This window comes from Cygnus olor, chromosome 17, assembly GCF_009769625.2.
Source record: "Cygnus olor isolate bCygOlo1 chromosome 17, bCygOlo1.pri.v2, whole genome shotgun sequence".
Taxonomy (NCBI): domain Eukaryota; kingdom Metazoa; phylum Chordata; class Aves; order Anseriformes; family Anatidae; genus Cygnus; species Cygnus olor.
In genome coordinates this window covers 4,665,374-4,685,438 of record NC_049185.1, presented here as the reverse complement: position 1 = coordinate 4,685,438, position 20,065 = coordinate 4,665,374, and the positions used below count along the sequence as shown (strand labels likewise).

Below are 20,065 nucleotides of genomic sequence, written 5' to 3'. Positions count from 1 at the left end.
AAATTCATTTCCAAAAACTTAGGTTTGCCTAAGTGGCACATAAATACCACCTCCACCTGTATTGACCTTTGCACAGCGCAAATCAAGTCCACTGAAAGCAGAACACCATCCTGCAGACATAAGGACTACAGATAGCATGACAAATGCTGACCAGATGCAGCAATGCCAAGGACCACCAGTAAAATTACCTACAGAAATGATGGCAGATCCATCCCACCATCTCTCTCTCTCCCCTAATACTTCCCATCAGCTTCACATAACAATGTCCCCAGTTGTATAAGGGATATGGAGGCCATAATGGCATTGCTGTGGTGACCCAGGATACAAGGACTCTTACCATCTCAAAAAGAACAGCTGCAGTCACTGCCATCCAGTGTAACTTGATTTCAAAGGCAGCGTTCAAGGAGAAATTGCCATGGTAATAACAGCTGCACCACTCCAAACGGTCAGTGCGGTTATTCACATCCACATCGAGCGTCACTGTCCGCTGTTCAGGCACCGTGGCAGCTACGCAGCCAAGGGATAGGGGTACATTTAAGAGATGTATTCAAGAGACGGTGGGAGAGGGTATAAAAAAAAAGAAACAAGACAAACAAGCTATTTGATATGAATTTGTCCTCCCATTCCTCCCCAGATGCTTTTGGGCTAGCAGAATAGTCCCAGAATGCTGCTCTTCTAGATCAAAGAAGATGAAAAAAATTGAAGGGTTACTCAAATCAGGGGTCTGTGTCACATTCCCAAGAAGTCAAAAGAAATCTCAACTGCAATAAAGAGACAGAACCAAGAGTCAAGTAGCTAATCAATAAGCAACAGGTGGTGTAAATAAATATGACTAGGCAACACCATCTCCTTCATACCTACAATTTGGCTTCTGTATTTCTGTGTGTCCCCACCAGAAATCACAACAGAGTGCTGTTAAACAGGGCAGGAGCATTCCAGGACTTTCCATAGGTAAAGATTAGAAATTCAACTTCTTATTTCTTTTATCCCATATCAATATCCCATATTACCGCACTGCTAAAACTGCATATCCAACAGTTTTTCTAAAAGCAAGAAAAGTCAGCCAAGACTCATGCAGCAGTGTTAGAGTCACTGCAATACTTTCTGTTGCTTTGCAGCAAGTGCTGGGATAGTGCCCAAGGTTCAGCTCCCTTTGCACCCTACACCTCAGCATCCCAGTGAAAGAAAATCTCAGGTATCATGCAAAAAGAGTAACAAAAGCAAAGGAAGTGGAAGTGACCTGTCTGGTGTCATACAGTGGACTGCCAAGGTCAGGGACAGAATGCCCACCTCCTGACTTTTATAGTCCTGCTATGAACCATTGTTGTCACTTTCAACTTTTCTTTATATAAGAGAATCATTTAACATTTCTATAATGCTAAAAACTGACAGAAAACAAAGGACAGCAATACTAATATTGAAAAAACTTATCTTTTTTCCTTTTTTTTTAATCTATGCATAAGGGATGGATATTGCTATTTCTTGCTTAAACAGGGGCAGATGTGCACCCTTTTATATGGTCTGCTTTTAAACAACTGTATCATTTAATTGCTTAATGGCATTAAAAATGGTTGAAGTTCTTCCTCAAGGTAGATGGATCTACTGCAACTTGTGTGGAGACAGTTTTCAAGGTTAAAAGCAAATCTTTATATTGTCATTACTGCAGCTTAGAAGAAAAAAATCCCCAAAAGAATAAGTAAAATGGGAGAACATCACTCAGTTTTTTTTAAAAGTTCCCATTTGTCTTTGGGAAATGTATCATTTCTGAGTTTGTCTGATACAGTCAGACAGACCAGCATCTCGTGATTCTCTTTCTCTTGCCCCTTTTCAGTGGGTTATCAGTGTGAAATAGAAGATTACAGTGCCAGTTCTGTAATGAAGTATGATACCCATTTTGAGATGTTGGAAAGCAACATCCCAAAAGCTGTAAAGCAAAAGCAGCTTAGTCAGGTAGATGGCAGTCATTAGCTAAAAGGTCAGTGATAACACCACAGTCCAGTGCGTCTGAACTAGCACACTGTGAAGAATGAGCTCCCTGCTCCCTTAGACGGTTCCTTTTTCCAGATAATGGAACTTCCCCATTAGGGCTGGAGTCTAGTTCTCCACCTTGCCTGCAGACGTATTTCACAGGCAAAGCAACAGGAAGACAGTCCAGTCAGGTGAACTAATCAAAAAGACCTTACAAACTGATGAGAAACATCCACATCTCTCTTAATTTAAAAGCTTCAGATTAAAATCAATTTGATTTTGACAGAATAAACACCCCAACTTCCAACAATCTGATTTTAAGAGAACTCACCTGCTTCCCAATTGACTTGTACTAATTGACTTGTATTTAACTTATGATTTATTGAGTACATCGGAGAGGAGCAGGCAGGTTATTCTCCAGTCACAGACTACGCTACATACATGACTACAATTGCTAGTGCATGCATTGCTATAAATCAAAAGGGACAAGATTAGGTGTATCACAGGTCAGACTTCCACTGAGAAGGGAAAGGGGACAATCACTGGGCAATAACAGGGGAATTGGGAGGGATACAGATTTTAAGAGATGCATGGAGCTTGTTCCAGAGCTCCCAATGCTTGCATGCAATTTTATGTCACAGCCTGACATTTAGGGAAGGTGGGGAGGGGAAGAAATAAAAACCACAACCAAATCAAAGCCAAGAGAGGAACAAATGAAGTCACGTGGACCAGAGGTCATCTGGGTTTAGTAAAGCTCGTTGCCTCAGATGAGCTGGTAAAGTTTTTTTTTGGAATACTATTTTGAAGAGGGACAGCACAGAAACATCAGTTAAACCAGTTCCCTTTGTAAGAAAAAAGTTCCACACTGGATCTTCCTCCAAGACACTATTCCTGGAATAACAGTGTGAGCAACCTAGAGGCATTTTTCATTTATACAAGGACTGCAAATTAGTTAGAACAGTGGCATGGACATAATTACAACTGAAATGAAAGAAGGGCTACGCAGGTGTGTACTACAACACATGCTGTGGGAATACACTGGTAAAGAAAAGGTGAGAGGCACTAGAACACCTTTCAGTCTTTGCCCACTTCCCCAGGTGCAAGCTTACTGAGTCTCAAACCTCTCATCTCGCAAAGGAGGGACAGACATAGAAAAGTGAAGTGGTTTTCTTGGCCTAAGAAGCAAAAGATTAAAGCAGGAACAGGATCCAGCCCAAGCCCTCCAGCCTCCACAATGCTTTCGCCTGCCAGCCTATGTTTAAGGCTCTGGCCAACCATTGAGCTAATGAGGTTGGATACTGGCCAAGACAACAGATTTATCGTGTGACAATGAAAAATATCCTGCAAATGTTGGCTTCAGGGAATTAACCATTAGTTCAGAATTCCTATCCTTAACACTTTCCCACTTCTGATGCTGCCCCTCTTCAAACAAGGCTTTCAGAAATACACAAGGATTATTGTAACTTCAGATTTAAGAGATACTGCACAAGCAATATGTCACTTCTCTTCAGAAGGTCAAATATACAAAACAGGAGAATAGCAGAATTTTCTTTTTATCCCTAAAAGCAATAGGCCTTAAAAAGATGTATCTAAATAAATCTGAAGCTGCAGTTCCATAGCAATGATTTTTCTGGTAATTTTAAACAGGGAAAGGGAAACAAAAGCAAGTGGACTCAGGCTGGCCTGGAAATGCAACAAAAATATGACAAAGCAACAGAGTCAAACACGCACTAAGTACGTTTCACGGGCTGTGGTAGTGTAATGCTTCACACATTACAAAATTTCAGATATTACAATGGCAACTTGCCCAGCAGCAGCAGCATCTTTGATATTCAAGCCCTACTGCTTCCACACTGCACGGATCGTTTGTAGCTCAACTTCCCAGGCTTTAATATAAGGAGTCTGTCTATAAATGATTCAGACTAGTCAAGAAGCCTCCAGCACTGCATCAGAAAAGGTTTCTCTAACACATCTGGATATCACTGGGACTTGCCAACAAGAAGCAATTAAGCATGTCATTTTAGGTACAGTTTGCTTGCTCTGCTGTTCTCACAACTCATCCCTCCATGCTCATCACAGGCTGTGAAGAATCTCTCTGGATCTACGAAGAGACAGGTTACTGTCACCCTGCAGAATTCAGAGAAGATGACATGGTGGGGAGGTTCAGGAGTAACTTTTTTTTTTTTTTTTTTTTTTTTTTTTTTTTAAGTCCAGTACTCAGAAGCAAAAGTTGTCCTGCTCAGCCAGTGAAACACACCTCAGATTCATAAGAACAAGTTTACCTGCTGGTAAACAGGTACAGTTTACAAGACACATGCAAGGCCAGCATGAAATTTGTAGCTTTATTGCTGGTCCACGTGAGATCATACCCTTGGCTGGCTGCTCTTCCCCCTTCAAACTATCCCCTTGAACTTCCCCAGCTGTCACCTGTGCTGTGCATCTACCTAATAGTGCAGCTGCCTGGCTCCGTCCTCCGAAACTGCGGCTAAAGGAACTGTGCCTACTTGCATAGGAGGCTGGGCGGCTGGGCAGCCAGGGCAGGAAAAACGCTGGGATTTCCGAGTGCAGGAGCTCTTCTGCCACAAACGCCACCTCAAACCATTTCCTCTGGAAGGCGGAGAAGTCATCCATAGCAGCTGTGTGCCACATGGCAGGCTGCTGCATGCCCACTGAACAAAAAGCAAGGGGAAGGACAGATGACTGTTAGAAACAAGTACTCAAGATCAAGAAAGAGAAGTTGCTCTTTCTAAAAATAGGGAAGGAAAAAAATAGGTCATATCTATATACTTTTTTCTTTTTAAATAACATTCCTGGAGTCTAAATGTCTTTGACACTCTGTAGAGCACTGTTTTTGGTTGCTCCCAAAGTGCATTTCTGCTGCAGCACCCGTAAGAATCAAGAAAAACTAGCAATTATGCAAAGCAGTAATGAGGAACATCTTGTAATACAATTCTGACCTCGGTCAGGTTCTTTGTCCACAACAATCTTGTAAAAATAAAAGCCATAAATAAAGGTTCGTAAAGCTTCTCCGGATGCATGGACAATCAGCTGCTCTTCCAGCATTTTCTGAACAACAAAAAAAAGAACAGAACAATACATTGGAAAAGGAGAAGTCATTCTTTCAGTTACATACAAGGCTACTAGAGAACATTAGGAAATCATGGATTTTTTTTGGTATCTTTTTGTCCACATATGTGCCTCAGGAGAATACCATCAGTGTTATCTCTTGATAATCAGTAAATGTAGCCAGCCCTTATCTCCTGGAGAAATCTTACTTGAACTTTCCACAGTTGTCTGCCTTCCTCCTTTACACTGCTCTGGTTTTATAGATGGATTTATAGGAAGGTAAGAGGTCAGAAACATTCTAGGTTCTTTGTTAATTGATACAGGATCTCATTAGAAGAATGAACTTCAGAACACTTCCAACCATCTGCCATAACACAGTTCAGAGAAAAAAATCATGGACACGAGCAGTTTATCTTGCACATACAGTGTGTACACTTCAGCATCCATAAGAGAGAGGTTATATGCTGTTTGTATATGATTCATATACGAAGAATTTCATTACCCAAACTAATTAACAGAAGAAAAACCTAACAAACTAAAAATCACACTAGTGCCTTGTCATTCTAACACGATGGAGAGTTTGTGGTAACTAGTAGCTAAATGGAGACTTATGCAGAACCGTCACCACATATATATTATTTTTCCACTCCCATATTACTACCAAAGAACATGTTGCAGTTTTGTGATAGGGAATCCAAAAACTTCAAACTATTCAAGAAGAATTGAATTTGCTAGGATATAAATCAAGTAGCACTAGTGAATGCACATTTATTGTAATTTCCATCACAAACTAACATCTAACATCTAAGAGGTATAAAAAATTTTGGTGGTAGAAGTTATTTTCTTTGTTGTCTTCATGACCTCACATTCCGTTGAACACATTTTTCAATACCTATCGACAAGAGGATTTTAATGAGAAACAGGAATTATTGCTATGCTTTCCTCTACGGTTCTACTTTCTTCACAGAGCGGGGTATTTTTAGCCCTCCCTACACCCCATGAGAGTTCCCCTACCTGCATTATGTCAATCGCCATGGCTTGGGTTTGCACACCTTCCACATTATTCACCAGCCAGTGTACAACTTCTGCACTGATGAAACAGCACGGAGAGAGGCCCTTCTGTTCAGAGAGCAGTTGTATCCCTGTACTGAATCACAGCAAGTCAAACATGTTAACAGCCTGATTGACAATTCTTTTAAGTTACAAAGACAAAAATCACTGTTAGAAAAAAAAAAAAGGGGATAAAGATACAGGACAAGAAGTGCATGATGCCTCCAAAGTAACATATCATTAGTTTCTGATAAGACAAAGAGCTGACATCGACAGCGCTTCAGTGTTACTCTCACAAAGACTAGGATTCTAACAATTGAAGGCTCTGCTGCACTACTAGTACCTCAATGCCTATAAAGTTCCGTTCTGGAGAGACTGGAACTGAGTAACAAAAGGAAGCTGAAGTAACCCTTCCATAGCTGACAGGGGCTCTCCTTTAAGTGACTCCATGCCTCATACCCTCTTACAAAACTTCCAGACAGATGTTAAGCATATTTAGATTAAAAACTTACGTGGGATGTTTCATGGCTTCAAGAATCTCTATCAAGGTGGAGGAGGAAGTCAGAGAGCTTGCTGAACACTGCTGGGAGCTGGGAAATAAACAAAAGCATGTTCAAAAACCAGGGCAGCTGCCAGATTTGTTCAAATATGTGCACTTCAGAAAAACACTCTCTTTCTCTTCCAAACAACAACTTTGCCACATTTATTTCCTTTTTCATCTTAATAGGGACAAGAAAGAGGCATTAAACCCATTTTCTCCCCCTGAGGTTGTAAGGTCATTGCTATACTGACCCAATTCACACATACAGGATGAAGCCATATGACAGCAAATATTCTGAAGTTACCATTTTTTTTTATTTTTTTTTTTACTTTAATATACAACCGCAGGAAGCAGGTGCTAATATAGTTTATTTTTAATATTGCTTCCTCCCCGGTGTCTCGCCTCCAGGTTGGAACCTCCTGGATTTTATCAACCTACTACATCCAATTAGGCTCGCAGGGCCCCCTTTTGCTAAACAGACAGAAGACAGCTATCAATTCTGGTCTTATGCTAACAGATTTCAGAAATGGAATTTCTTCGTTCTTCATTTCTGGAACAATGACGATCTTTTTGGGGGTAGTAAAATCAGGCCTTGTGTTCATTTAATTCTGGAAAACTGGGTTGCAAGGCTTATTTTTACTACTGCTCTTTCTGCAAGCAAAAATGCTGCAGTAAATTCTTGTGACAAGTGCCTTCTAGTGCTGACAGACACAGCACATCTTGTTCTCAGGTTCCCAGTTAAGTGCCCATTCCTCAACACCAGAAACAGAACACTGAACAGAACTGCAGTTTAGCACTGCTGTGCTCCTCTCACCCGCCCTCTGCAGTGCCAGCTGTGACATATCCTGGGTCTGCTACGTTCTGGGAACTTCCCAAGTTCTGAGCGTTGCCCCTGTCGGCTGACTGCCCTGTGTTTATCAAGGTGTTACCATCTGAGGTTGCAGGAACTGATTGATCTATAGAGACCTGCAAGAAGTAAACATAGCAACACATTTATGAAATTTATGATGTAATCTTTTCCGCATTTCTTTTCTACCTTTCCCCCCAATCTTCACCTCAGCTTAAGTCTGTTAACGACAAGCACCACTATAAAGCAAGCACGAGCATATACAGAAAGGATAAATGCATTCTTACTTCTGTTATCACTACAGAGCTACTGACAAACACGAAATTCACGATGCCAGTATTCCATAGTGGTCCCAGTAAAAATGAGGATCACCAACCCAGCAACAAAACTAGCAATGGCAGTCCTAACCTGACATTTTCAACTTGAATGAATAAGTGTCATTACAAACATGCAATGGACAGAACAGGAAACTTAGTCACTACGAGAAAGTAGTAAGCAGTTAGAGAAAATAGTTTCAACTCCAACTCTGAGAAAAATATGCAAATGTACCACACAGAATACAAGTTTCATAATGCACAAAATCAGCTCATCTTCCTTCCTTTCTTAGGGTAGTACCAAGAGGCTGGTTGGCACCCACCCACACCTGTGTCACTGAGACAACAAGAACATTTTCCTCCCGCAGGAACGCTTGCACTATTCCATGGTAGACTGAATAGTTCAAAAATTAACATAAAATCATTTCAGAAAGAACATGAAAGATTCACAAAGTACAGTCTGTAATTGCCATCTGTCATTAACACGTATGGCTTGGGAAAGGCATATTATATAAAAGCTAGAGAGGTGGGGGAGAGGAATATGAACAGCAGAGTAACTTAGCAACTCAAGTTGGTGTAAATATGAGGGCTGATCTGCCATGATGAATCCACAGCACATGCACAGCTAAAAATCACAAAGCTGGTAGTTTGACTTATAGGTCTGATAGCCAGACCAGAGTTCTTTATTCATTCCTTTTCTCACATCCCAAGGAGATCTCACATTTGCTCTTTGGGCAGCCAAAAAGGGCAGATGCTTACATGGAATCTACAGTCCCTACATCCAGCTAAAGCCACTCTCCCTCCTCAGAGCTCACTTCAACCAGCAGTATTTTCTATGTGTACACTGCATTATTGATAACTTTTAACTGGTGTTAAGCATACAAACAGCTTCTGTCATAGTGGCTATTTAAACCAAGATTAAAATTGCATTTTCAGCCCTCACTTGTTTAAGAACCCAAGGACACAATTTGATTTGAATCTCCTCAAAGCCACCTGTCAGTCAAATACCATACAAGAAATTTAGACGAGAATGAGGTAAGTAAGCTGTTGTCACTTACTTTAGCAAGGGAAGTTGAAAAAACAGTACTTACTGAAACACAAAAAAGAGAAGCTTCAGTAGTTGACAAGACAGTACTGCAAAGGACAGTAATGCAGGACACATGAATATCCAAAGCACACCAAAAACACTGAGTGGTAGAAGGAAAGTCACATCCTCCACCACCAGTCACCGTGTTCTTTTAATGCTTTGCATCTCCCTTTCAACAAGCAGATCTGAAAACTAGCACACGGTCCCCAAGTCGCAAGCTCAGGACAACTAATGCTCTCCATTGCCTCAGTCGAAAAGCCAGAGATGACAAGACTCCATTCAAAACTAACCTGTGAGTAGAAGGTTGATGTTGTGCGTGGGCTGCGAACAAAATCCATAAAGAAGGCATCCTGAAGGCATCAGAGGAAGTAGCCCCATTAATGGCAACAGGAACAAGTAGATGAAGAAAAGCAAATACAAGGTTGTGCAAGTATGAAATGACCACAGAGAGAAAGCAAGAGGAGAATGCAAATCCCAAACAGACCAAGAATGTCACATACACCAGAGTGCAGAGAATCAGGAGTTACACACATACCTTGCTTTCTCTCTCTGTACCAAGGTATCATTCTTCCTTAGCACAGGTGCTTTTCTAAAGTTTTGAAAACCACACTGATCAGAAGCCAATTCAAAACCACGGGCTTCCCTCCGCACTTTATATGAGAAAGACTTGGGCTCTACAGTAAGTGGGTTTTCATCCCAAATGCAAAGCTGAACAGTGATACAGAAAATTGCAGAACCACTTGCAATGATGTATTCAAAGAAGGCCAGTTTTTTTCTAGTCTGACAGTCATTCAAACAATACAGAGGGAGAAGCAAAGAAACTCTTTTCAGAAAGCATACTCTTCCTGTCAAATGCAGGTCTCGTACGGTGCAACGGAAAGGGAAGAAAAATCCATCACAACGATCTTTCCAACATTGTGTTTAACACTTCATGCAAAATTAAACAGGCACTGCCTATGCTATATGTTCCCTGCCTACTTACAAACCCTGGATGAATTTATCCCCTGCTGCTATTCAAAGGTATGTCAAGATTCTCTTATCATCCAAGACAATAGAGTGAAAATTGACGACATTTTAATTCTCTATTTGGAATTTTTTATTCTGTTCCCTAGGCAAAATATTTTGTCTAGCTTGCAGTTAAGAGGATGCTTACCCTGGTACATATGCCAGGGTTACACAGCTAGCAATTTACACAGTGCAAAAATAGAGCCAGGCAACCTGTATCCATTAGGGTAAGACTCCCCAAACAGATTATGCATCAAGCCAACTTACTAAATTAAATCACTATGTATTGCCCAGTAACTGGCTGAAGTGACTGGTCAGTTCTACTCTGAAACAGAGACAAGGTGGAGCCAGTGGCTCAGTTTTGCTTTGGAACAACTCCAACACTGAACAGCATCTTCGAAAAGCCCTTGCTCCCCTGGCTGCTGACAGAGCACACAGCTGCGACAATTTGTCAGTGTTTGGACTGCAAGTCTCCAGACAGCAAATAGGCACACCCATTCTGATGGGCCCTAAGGGGATTGTGTGTACCCTGTGGGCACAAGACACACACTTGTTGATGTTTCCAAGTGAGCAAAAAGTTGCCTGATAAGGCTACTTGTTCACTGGAACCTTTCCAACAAGTGAGAGCCATCAGTTTGGAGACCACAACTGCTTCCCTCCAAGTCCTTATGTGTAAATACTTATAGGAGTGTTTACTACAAGAGTGTGAAAGCTTTCAATTAATAACACACTCTTACAGATTGTACAGTTACCCCTTCAGAGAAGTTTCTGAACACAGTTACTTTCAAAATTAGAGGAAATAGCATTTTTTTTCAATAGCATTTACTAATAGCACAAGACCTGCTTCTTTGTTTCTAGCATGCTAATGTGCCAGTACATCCAGACATTGCTAAGACAATTTTGACTTTTTTTTTCTTCTGCAATGCAGAACAACTCCATATAGCATTCCTTCTGTCCTGTGTCCTATATGGAATTTTCACCAGTTTTAGTGGTAGAAAGAGACACTTAGAATTTCTGTATTTAAAGAGGGAAGTTTGATGAAGATGATTTTCCAAAATGGCAGAAGAGGAAAATTCAGAGCCTGAATTATGATCTGGAAGTTTGCAAACATGTCTCTAAAGTCAAATTCTGCACCTACTTTTTCCAAGTCAAAGATGACCTGCTACTGATCTCACCTGTGTTTTGGAAACACACTCATTCAACAAATAGTGCCTATTATAAGACGACTGCAGTTACTCTATCATTTCAACTACCAGTATCCCAGTCTCCAGAATACGGCAACACTTGTCCCTGGTGGTGGCACAAAAGGTTGGAGGTTGAAACACTAGATCCTAGAGAAAAATACTGAAAGAGATTGTTAAGTGTCTAGACAGTTGATAGCAGGGAATCTGAGAACTTTTCCTTTGCAATATGTCAGTTGTTGTACCCAAAGATTGGTCATACTTTTAAGTGTAGTATCTTCATTCAGTTCCTTGTTACTCTTGCTGAAAAGACCTCCACACCATAATACAGAAAAACTATCAATTATTTCTGGTTGGACTTGGGAGGTGGAGTTTTGCCTTTCAAGACAGTTGCCAGGAAGGCTGAGAAATAGCACAACCTTTTCTTTAAAGCGACTGAAGAAAGCTCCAGGAAGACAGTCTTCTCCAGCCTGGAGCCCAGCCAGTGAACGCACAACATCTAATTCTTAGCCCAGGAACACATCCTCTCCTCTAAACAGAAGCAAGTGATTGGAGTTTCTGCTGTTAAAATTCCACTGGAGCTTCAACAGTCATGGTCTAGAGCTTAATTCTGCTCTGAAAGAAAGCCACCATGTAGATACAGGCTGCACTGTACTACTTAATCTAAAACGAAACCATGACTAAATGAAGTGTGCTGCCAGAAAAAGAAGTAGACTAATTAACAAATACCATTTAATTTAGCAAAGCATAAGCAAATGCTGAGATAGTATCCCAGGAATTCCATCAGTGATGAAGAACTGAAGGATGGTTGTGCCCCAACTTCTCTTTATGACTTCACACACAAAGGCACGGTACCAGTCGTTGCTGGATTTGAGAGTAAAATATGGTGAAAGATAGACATATTCTCTCTATTATTTGAGAAAATCTTATGTAAAAATAGTTGCTAAATAAAAACCATAGTCTTTACCTTACGAGGGCTGTCCATATAGGTTGGTGTGATAGCAATGCTCCCGCTATCCGAAGGCTGACCTGAGCTTTTTCCAGAAAGCATTGCTGCTTGCTGCTCCCCCAGAGTCCTAAAACAAAGGCAGAAATAAATAAAGAGTTTGTTCAAACATTGTCAGCTTCTGCCTGAAGGCAACTGTTGCAGAGGGGTATTACTGTATTTTCAGCCATTTGCTTCACTACACTCTGAAGCACAAAGCCAATCCGATGTTTTTTAAGTACTGCTTACTCCACATAAACACAAACCATTGAACTTACTCAGTTTTCTTACCATTAAATTTATTAAAATCTCAGCAACAATGTTTTAAATTGTGTTTTCAGCATATCTGGTATTAGCACTCTGAGTTTCTTTGGACTGTTCTAGATCCATACTGAAAGAGAATCTCAGAAGTTTCAGACATTTCAATAACTGTCATCAGGGCACAGAAGATATTTTCTTTAGGCTACATTCATTACCAAATGTTTATATTGAGCCTACTCTACTGATGCTGTGCACACATATTCCAGTTAAGCTCTTATACGGATATGATTGTAACAGCAAATCAGAAATGGATGACGTATGTGATGGACTGAGATGCTACATACAAAGGAGCTCCTTCTAAATTACTAGACATGAACTTCTATAGTCACCTTGTTCCTTTCCAGTCTCTGGTGATCATTCTATCATGGAAACAGAATGAAGTAGCTGGAAAAGCACAGTATGCCCCCACCTCTACCACAAGGTTAGTGAAGAAGCAAGATCCCCCACCCCCTTTTTCAACACAAAGTTGCCCCAGTCTGCCTTAGTCAGATCAGGTGGAAGATATGTAGAAAGGATATTCTAGAGCTCTTCACACAGCCTTATAGTACAGACTCACTTCTGACTGGCTTCCATCTCCAGCAGAGCAGAGAGTGCTGAGGTTCCTTTCTTCCCAATGGGAGGCCCAGACTGCTCCAGAGAGTGGGTGGGAATTGGACCAGCAATCTGCAAGCCTTTCATGGCAGACCCTTTCTAACAAAGGAAAAATAACATCACAGACTTAGTCAAACTAGGCTTAACTAATAAGCAAGAACACAACACCTCACATCAGCAGAGGTTTATTAGGAAAACTTTAAAAAGGGAGCTAACCACAGGTGCACAAGAAACGGAACAGTCTGGTGTTTTGTATGAATGCTGTTATCAAAATAAAGCAGATATTGTTCTGGTAATAAGATGGCTTTGCTCTGAAATAAATCATCCCATTCAGTGTGTGATTTTGAAATGAATTTGATACACACTAACCTGTTTCACCTGATCCTCTTAAAACTACTGTTTATCAAGAACTCACCCATATGGTTCTCTTTTCACTATCCTTTTCCTGAGTCTGCAGCACACAGCCAATTCAGCTAGAAGTTACCAGGTTCACTCCCTCACACATCTTTTCACCAATGATCTGCATCACAATCTGCAATGTGTGCAGACTAACCACAACCACTGCATAAAGCGATGCACGCTTGCAAAAAGATGGCACCAGGTTTGTGCTAAGGGCAGACCAGCTGGGTAAAGGCACAGGTATGCTGTGCAGAAGAGGTTGGCTTCTCACTGAGTGAGAAGGAACTCACTGAGTTGCAATTCTGGTTCCAGCCATAGCAGCATGATATACCCATTCCCGACAAATGTAATTAATTTAATTAGTTCAGTAGCAGCAAAGTGCTAATATGGCCATACTATTTCAGATTTGAAATAGTACATCAGTCAGCATAGCACTGTGCTGTATATCCAGGTGCACACATTATACACGCACATTTACCCCAACTTGCTTAGGGTTGTCTCAGGTATCTCTGCTAATGCTCCATTAGATTGTGCAGAAAAACCTCGAAGGATGACAAAGAAGACAAAGGTGCCTTCAGCTTCTCACCCAACTAAAAGTTGACTCACTCGAATCATTCGATCAGATCGATGGCGTCGACGAATGCGGTTCAAACCTTCCACAAAGCGAATGAATCCATCTAGGAGCTGCCACTCTTCCTCATCAGAACGGGGCTTGTCTCCGTACACATCACAGTGCACTTCTCCTTCCATAATGCGCTTTGTGGCACTGATGCAGGCAGGCAGAAGGAGAAAGCGAGTCCTCCAAAATTTCAGTGATTCGATGAGGCTGAAGGAAGGAACATGGAAGACACGACAGTTCAGTACAGCTTCTTATGAAGGATTTTACAGTAAGTGAAATATCTATCTATCAGCTGTGTATTTCAGCAAGTATAGTAAATATCTCATTCTGCTGTCCCCCATGTGAGAAGAGGCAGACATGCAATGGAGCGGTCAGCAAAATGAATACCACTGGGAAGTACTGCAACACATCAAAGAAAACGTGAACAAGAAGAGAAAACAAGGCCATCTTCAGAATAACTGTATCATGGGAATATATTTTATTTTCTGTAAAAGGTAGGCTACAAAGGCTTTTCCTCCAAAAACAAGCAAAGAAAAAGGAATGTCAGAGATATAATGTTAGAACAGCGAGCGTTTTGGTTGAGAACCAAAAAGAAACAGACACAAACACTGGTCTCACTCAGAGAAGATATCAAAAAAGCTATTGACACTAGTGGAGACATCCCACTAACGAGAAGACCTGCTCCATATAGCTTACAAGTAGGGCTGCAGTTAAGCTAGGCCTAGGATTAAAGCAAGTGTCCATTAGATTCAAAACTAAATGGAAGTTTTGAGTCAGATCCAGAAATGAGTAAGTAGCCAAGAAAAACATCTGCACGGTACAAAATGCCCCCATATTTCTTTGCATTTGTATCAAAGAAAAAAAGGTTTGTGCTGAATTTTGCTATCCAAAGTTTGCATCAAAGATCGGATAATGCAAAAGCAGCACTGAGTAAGACTCCTACAGAAGTAAGAGCTGTTAGCTGCACACAAGTGAAAGCAGGCCAGTTACTCTCCCTGGAGTACTAAGCATTTGTAGGTTGAACTCGTTGAAGAAATTTCAGGTCAAAATGGAAAAGAGGAAATTAGGACACAGAACAGCGTGGATGGAAAAAGAAACCTCACCTGAAATCCTCCGAACCAGCAGAGCAGATATACTGATCCAAGTAATTCCACTTGTACTCTTCCAGTCTCTCGTGGGAAAATTCTACCCAGCAAGAGACAAATTCAGAGTCAGAGTGTGAGGGGCACAAGCTGTAAGTGTAGTTTATCTGAGCAGATTCATATGGATACCTAAAAAAGACAACACAAACCTTTACATCAGCCTTATCAATGACAGTGTCGCTCTTTCTTCTAAAGAGGGAGAAGTCTCTACACTACATTATTTCGAGTCCAGGCAGCTGGAAAAGCACCTTCATCTGAACATTAACAAACTGCTCAACCAAAGAGATACTCACTTTGGCAGGTATCGAGTCACAGTAATTATTTTGTCTTTTAATGTTACTTTGTGGAAAGTACGGCCCATGCTCAGCCAGTACTGGTCTTCTTCCTCAGGCCGATTTCTTGATACAAGACCTAGTTATAAGAAGCAAAACACACAGCCTTTTAGCTTACTGGACTAGTCAAAACTTTGTCAACAAACCGTACCTATAGAAAGAGACTCCAGAACCAGGTTTCTGAACTCAAACTAAAAGCCATCTTTTAGTCCACATTTTTAAGGGACATGTCCACAACGAGCCTTCTGTTCTTACAGTTAATTACATTTGCTAATATTACAACTGAAGAAAGGCATTCACAATTCATACACCACCAATACAGATCTTCTCTGGGCAGGCCAACCAGAGAACAGACAACACAAAGTGTTGAGAAACTGGTGGCTACAATAGGAGCTCAGGTCCACTCTTCCTTCCTCTCTGTCCTTCATTCCTGGAACTAACCCCTACAAAAGAAGCCTTTCTGCTCATTCCCAAACCAGTGAACAACAACTACATCCCAACTGTGTGTATTCTCTGCCCTATAAGCACTGAATCACTCTTACTTGTCTGGAGAATACCCAGAAAAAGTCTGAAGTCAAACAGTAAACCAGATTCCTTCAACTGAATGTGAGACCATCTCACTCCACACTCCCAGTCCTCTGCAGTTTAACTAGGTTTAGCTGACTCATGGACAATAAAGCTTTACTTGCCTACCTGACACTGCTTTCACAGATATTTTAATGTTCGGAAAACCCTTCTAGATTAACTTTCAGATACACATATTTTGGAGGTTTGGGTCTGTCTTCCAACAGAGATGTGCCTGCCCTGCAGTCACCATGTGAATTGCGTTTAAGATGTGTTCACCCAAACTGCACTCAAGACATATTTAATTTGGGTTCCCCATCATGAATATGAGGCCAATTTCTTACTATATTTCAAAAACCCTGCAGCTGTTCCTTCATGGTGCAGCTCAGTTGTTTGTGCTGAGCCCAGATCAGGCTCTCTGCCACCAAAGGCTTCAATGAGCATCTATGCCTGAGTCATGGAGGTTACTGACATTGGCAGAAGGACAGAAAGACAACAGACTTAATTCTTAATCCCAAGTCACTCACCTCGACTGTAAAGGGGACTGCTGCTGAGTGGGGGTGGCACAGTTGTGGCTGGTTTCTGTGGTTTGGATTGCACAATAATTTGATAGCCTTGCATGAGACGCTGACAAATGAACTCCTCAAACACCTGTTGGGCTGTCATCTGCACTCCTTCCTCATCTCTCCTGAACACAAAGGATAAGAAGGAGACTAGAATAAGGAAACTGACCACACACCTATTCTTAGCTCTGTGTTTCCTAATTGAGAATTTATCCCTGCCCTGGGCCCTGTGCAAGTGAAGCCCTCTGTCTGTGAAAACCAACCTGCAGGAAGAGGAGAGAATAATGGGTGGGTACTCCTCTGTTTAAAACAGGTGATGATGAGCTGTATGACAATAGTTATTAATGCCTTTGAAAGCAGTTTTTAAACCAGTTACAGACACAAAGTCCAAAAGATTTGCTTACAACCGGTGTTAAACTTCCAATAAATATATCACTGATCACTTTTACAGCACTTTACAGAGAATCTCAGTGCAGTTCGTAAATGTTCAGCACAGCTCAGGACTGCGGGTGTGCAGGCAACACTCCATCCTCTCCCACAGCGGGAAGTCTGGAGCTGAGAGAGATTAAAAGACAGTTCAAACACCGACCAACAGCTAGCATGAGGAGAGACTTGACATGACTATGCCACGCTCTTACAACTACTTCCTCTCTTGAAATTTGCCCTCCTGCTACAAAGGGACATTTCTTTTTTTTTGTTTTGTCTTTAATCTTACTATTTCCTATGTGCTTCAATCACCCTGACTAATATTTTGTTTCGTTCCCCCAAACCAGCAACATGCACAAATCTTTATGATGTCTTAAAAATCATGGAAAATTTGAAAGATGTTTAAAAAGATAAAACAGCTTCAGGGAAGAAAAAAATACCAGTTGAAAAACAGTTACCAGAGACCTCCAACAGAAGCCAAGAAATTATATTTATCCCGCTAACACTATTTTCCTCCAAGATTCTTTAAACTAAATATCCCTGAAAGTGGAGATAAACACCTTAAGTACTATAAGTACATGTGCATTTGTTCATTCAGTTTCCAAAATACTTCACAGAAAACAGATTAACAAAGATGATAGCTCCAGGTTGATTTTTTTTTTTTTTTATTAAAATACAACAGAGCATGAAAAGAGAAGTAAAGTTTTGTACATAAACTATCTCTAACAAGATATAGAACATAATACTGTCATATGGTAACATCAGAAAAGGTGCAAAGTTACCACTGAAATGAGAAAAATCTAGGTGTTCTGCTGCCAGTTATGTTAGCAACTCATCTTTTTCTCGTATAAACTTCAAAGTATTTCTCTCCTATCAACCGCACCTTAAGCACTTTTGACTCAATGCAAGATACTTCATAAAAAAAAGCGCTGGCCAAACCTGTCAATGTCAGCCTCTGGAAGGAGATCGTAACAACCCTCGGTGTAATCATTCTGCAGACTCTGACGGTCGGGGAAGTAGTCCGTGGTAAGAGGAAGACATGCCGGAGTAGTGAGGGATTTCCAATCCACTCCAACTGTACAACAGAAGCCTGGCACTACGGGGGGAGCAGACAGTGTCAGAACTGCCTCGTTGCATCATTGGGGGAAGACAATGGGGGCATATATGGTCACCCATGAAAAAACAGGGTGCAGAGGGAGATGAAAATAATGTGTGAAGTGGAATGTTAGAAAGAATGAAGGACAAGTACGGAGTTGGCATAAAGACAACAGGGACAAAAAGGAGGCGGAGTGGGAAGGAAAAAGGAAAGTAAGACAGGAAAAAGGGAGGGAGAGAAAGAGACAGAGTTTGTTAAACAATGCAGTGCACATGCTAATTCAATCCCATCATGCAAATAGCACTCAAAGTTAATGCATTTAATTTTCTGTTGATTGAAAGCTAGAACCAACATAGCCACTGCTCTGCCAGAATTACAGCAAGTCAGGTGCATTTACATATTATTAATAAAAAAGATGAACATTCCAAGTCTGAACAAGAAAATCAGACCAGCTTTGCATCCTAGACAATTGCAGAAGGAGCTGGGGATGAGCAGAGAGAGAATGACAGACCAGCCTCTTTCCGGAATAATACAACAGTGGAAAAGGGAATATTTCTACAGTTATAAAACCAGAAGACAGAGGGAATCGGAAGACCAGAAAAATAGTAACTTGAAAAACAATCCTTTTCCACACTTTTCTAGAATTATGTTGCTGATTCAAAATTACAAAAAAAAACAGAAAACTTGAAAATTAGACATTTAAAAGCAAAGGCTAACTAAACTATATCAAATCTTCAGTTCACTATTTCACTATATTTTAACTTGCCTTAGACAATCTGTAACAAGGCACTTGGCTAACTGCTAATTCTTAACTTCTTCTCACAGAGGTCTTACCCAGTTATTTTACTATAAAGATGTTAACATTAATTGGAAGAGCACTGCACTAAAGTATTATACAGGACTGCTGTAAAGTGTCACACGCTTGTTTCTGTGTTAGATGAAGGTGCATATTTCTGAGTAAATGGTACCAAATTCAGAACTGACTGTACTACTTCTGCTTCAATTAGCTGGTGTCAATCAAGCTTTCCATATTGAGAGGCAGATAAGAGTTCAGCAGGTTTCACTTTTTGCCCAATAGTGTCTGGTAAGAAAAGAATTTCACATGTACTATGACAACTGGTTTCATATATTCTTAAGAAATGTAGAACTGCAATCAGTGAGATGTACAGTGTAGGGAGATCCTGACAATTACTGCAGGGAAAAATAAAATCCTGCCAAAAGGCAAGAAGGTTCTTCAGTTTCTTGCCTACCACCTCCTTATGCTTCTATAAACGTTCACGTCCTTTCTCTCCTTATCTTTACACCTACAAAAACTCTTTTCCAAACCTTCCTCCTTCTTACTTGGATCTGGAGAATTAGAGACAGCATCTTCCAATGAATCCTTATTCTGAGGCTTGAGGTTCATCCCTACAAGAAAGAAAAATATGTATTTTATTTTAAGCAACTATGCACTTTACTTTCATTTCAAACAAAAATAAAGAACATGCATAAATTTTAAAAATATTGCATTTCACTGCCTTTAAAGAGCTCAGGGTTCTGAGCAGCAAAAAAGAACACAAAGGCAACTAATGAGAAAAAAGACATCTTGGACAGAAATTGAACATCTCATCAGAAATGTTCAGTGGTTAAAACAAGCAAAAAACAACCTGCCCAAAATGGTGTAACACATCTTGAAAAGGAGAAGCCCTAAAAAAGCAACTTGCTAATCTCAGTCGCAGAAGCTAAAGAACTTTTAAATATATTCAGAACCCAAAACCATAATGATTTTGATTGCTTTTCCTTGTTTTATGAACAAGAGATGAGTTAGAGAAGAATAACTTCTTAAAGCACAGAATTACACATTTTTCTGCTGTATTTGCAACAATATTTGTACAATTACAGTCAAGCAAGCCATCCAACAAAGAAAAACCCAGGTTACTCTTCAGTTGGATCGGTTCCCTGAGCTGCTTCACCATGTAGCTGTATAAA

At 40.6% G+C, this 20,065-nt stretch overlaps 1 protein-coding gene across 16 annotated transcripts in view; it reads right to left on the bottom strand.

The window, feature by feature from the left end:
- Window positions 1–20,065, bottom strand: part of DEPDC5 (DEP domain containing 5, GATOR1 subcomplex subunit) — a 47,022-nt gene that overhangs the window by 4,749 nt on the left and 22,208 nt on the right. For 6 of the 16 annotated variants that reach the window (XR_005825072.1, XM_040576943.1, XM_040576941.1 and 3 more), the window contains exons 25-39: window positions 19,439–19,504; window positions 17,941–18,124; window positions 16,540–16,700; window positions 15,410–15,527; window positions 15,078–15,245; window positions 13,962–14,181; window positions 12,922–13,055; window positions 12,027–12,135; window positions 9,164–9,223; window positions 7,440–7,591; window positions 6,597–6,674; window positions 6,049–6,181; window positions 4,926–5,034; window positions 4,413–4,637; window positions 338–507 (exon numbers count right to left, since the gene is read on the bottom strand). Coding sequence is in view for 15 of the 16 variants with exons in the window: in XM_040576943.1 (XP_040432877.1) it covers window positions 338–507; window positions 4,413–4,637; window positions 4,926–5,034; window positions 6,049–6,181; window positions 6,597–6,674; window positions 7,440–7,591; window positions 9,164–9,223; window positions 12,027–12,135; window positions 12,922–13,055; window positions 13,962–14,181; window positions 15,078–15,245; window positions 15,410–15,527; window positions 16,540–16,700; window positions 17,941–18,124; window positions 19,439–19,504 (2,087 nt within the window). In the remaining variant the exon portion in view is untranslated. The remainder of the gene's footprint in view (window positions 1–337; window positions 508–4,412; window positions 4,638–4,925; window positions 5,035–6,048; window positions 6,182–6,596; window positions 6,675–7,439; window positions 7,592–9,163; window positions 9,224–12,026; window positions 12,136–12,921; window positions 13,056–13,961; window positions 14,182–15,077; window positions 15,246–15,409; window positions 15,528–16,539; window positions 16,701–17,940; window positions 18,125–19,438; window positions 19,505–20,065) is intronic. The other 10 variants (XM_040576947.1, XM_040576948.1, XM_040576949.1 and 7 more) reach the window with 6 other exon arrangements.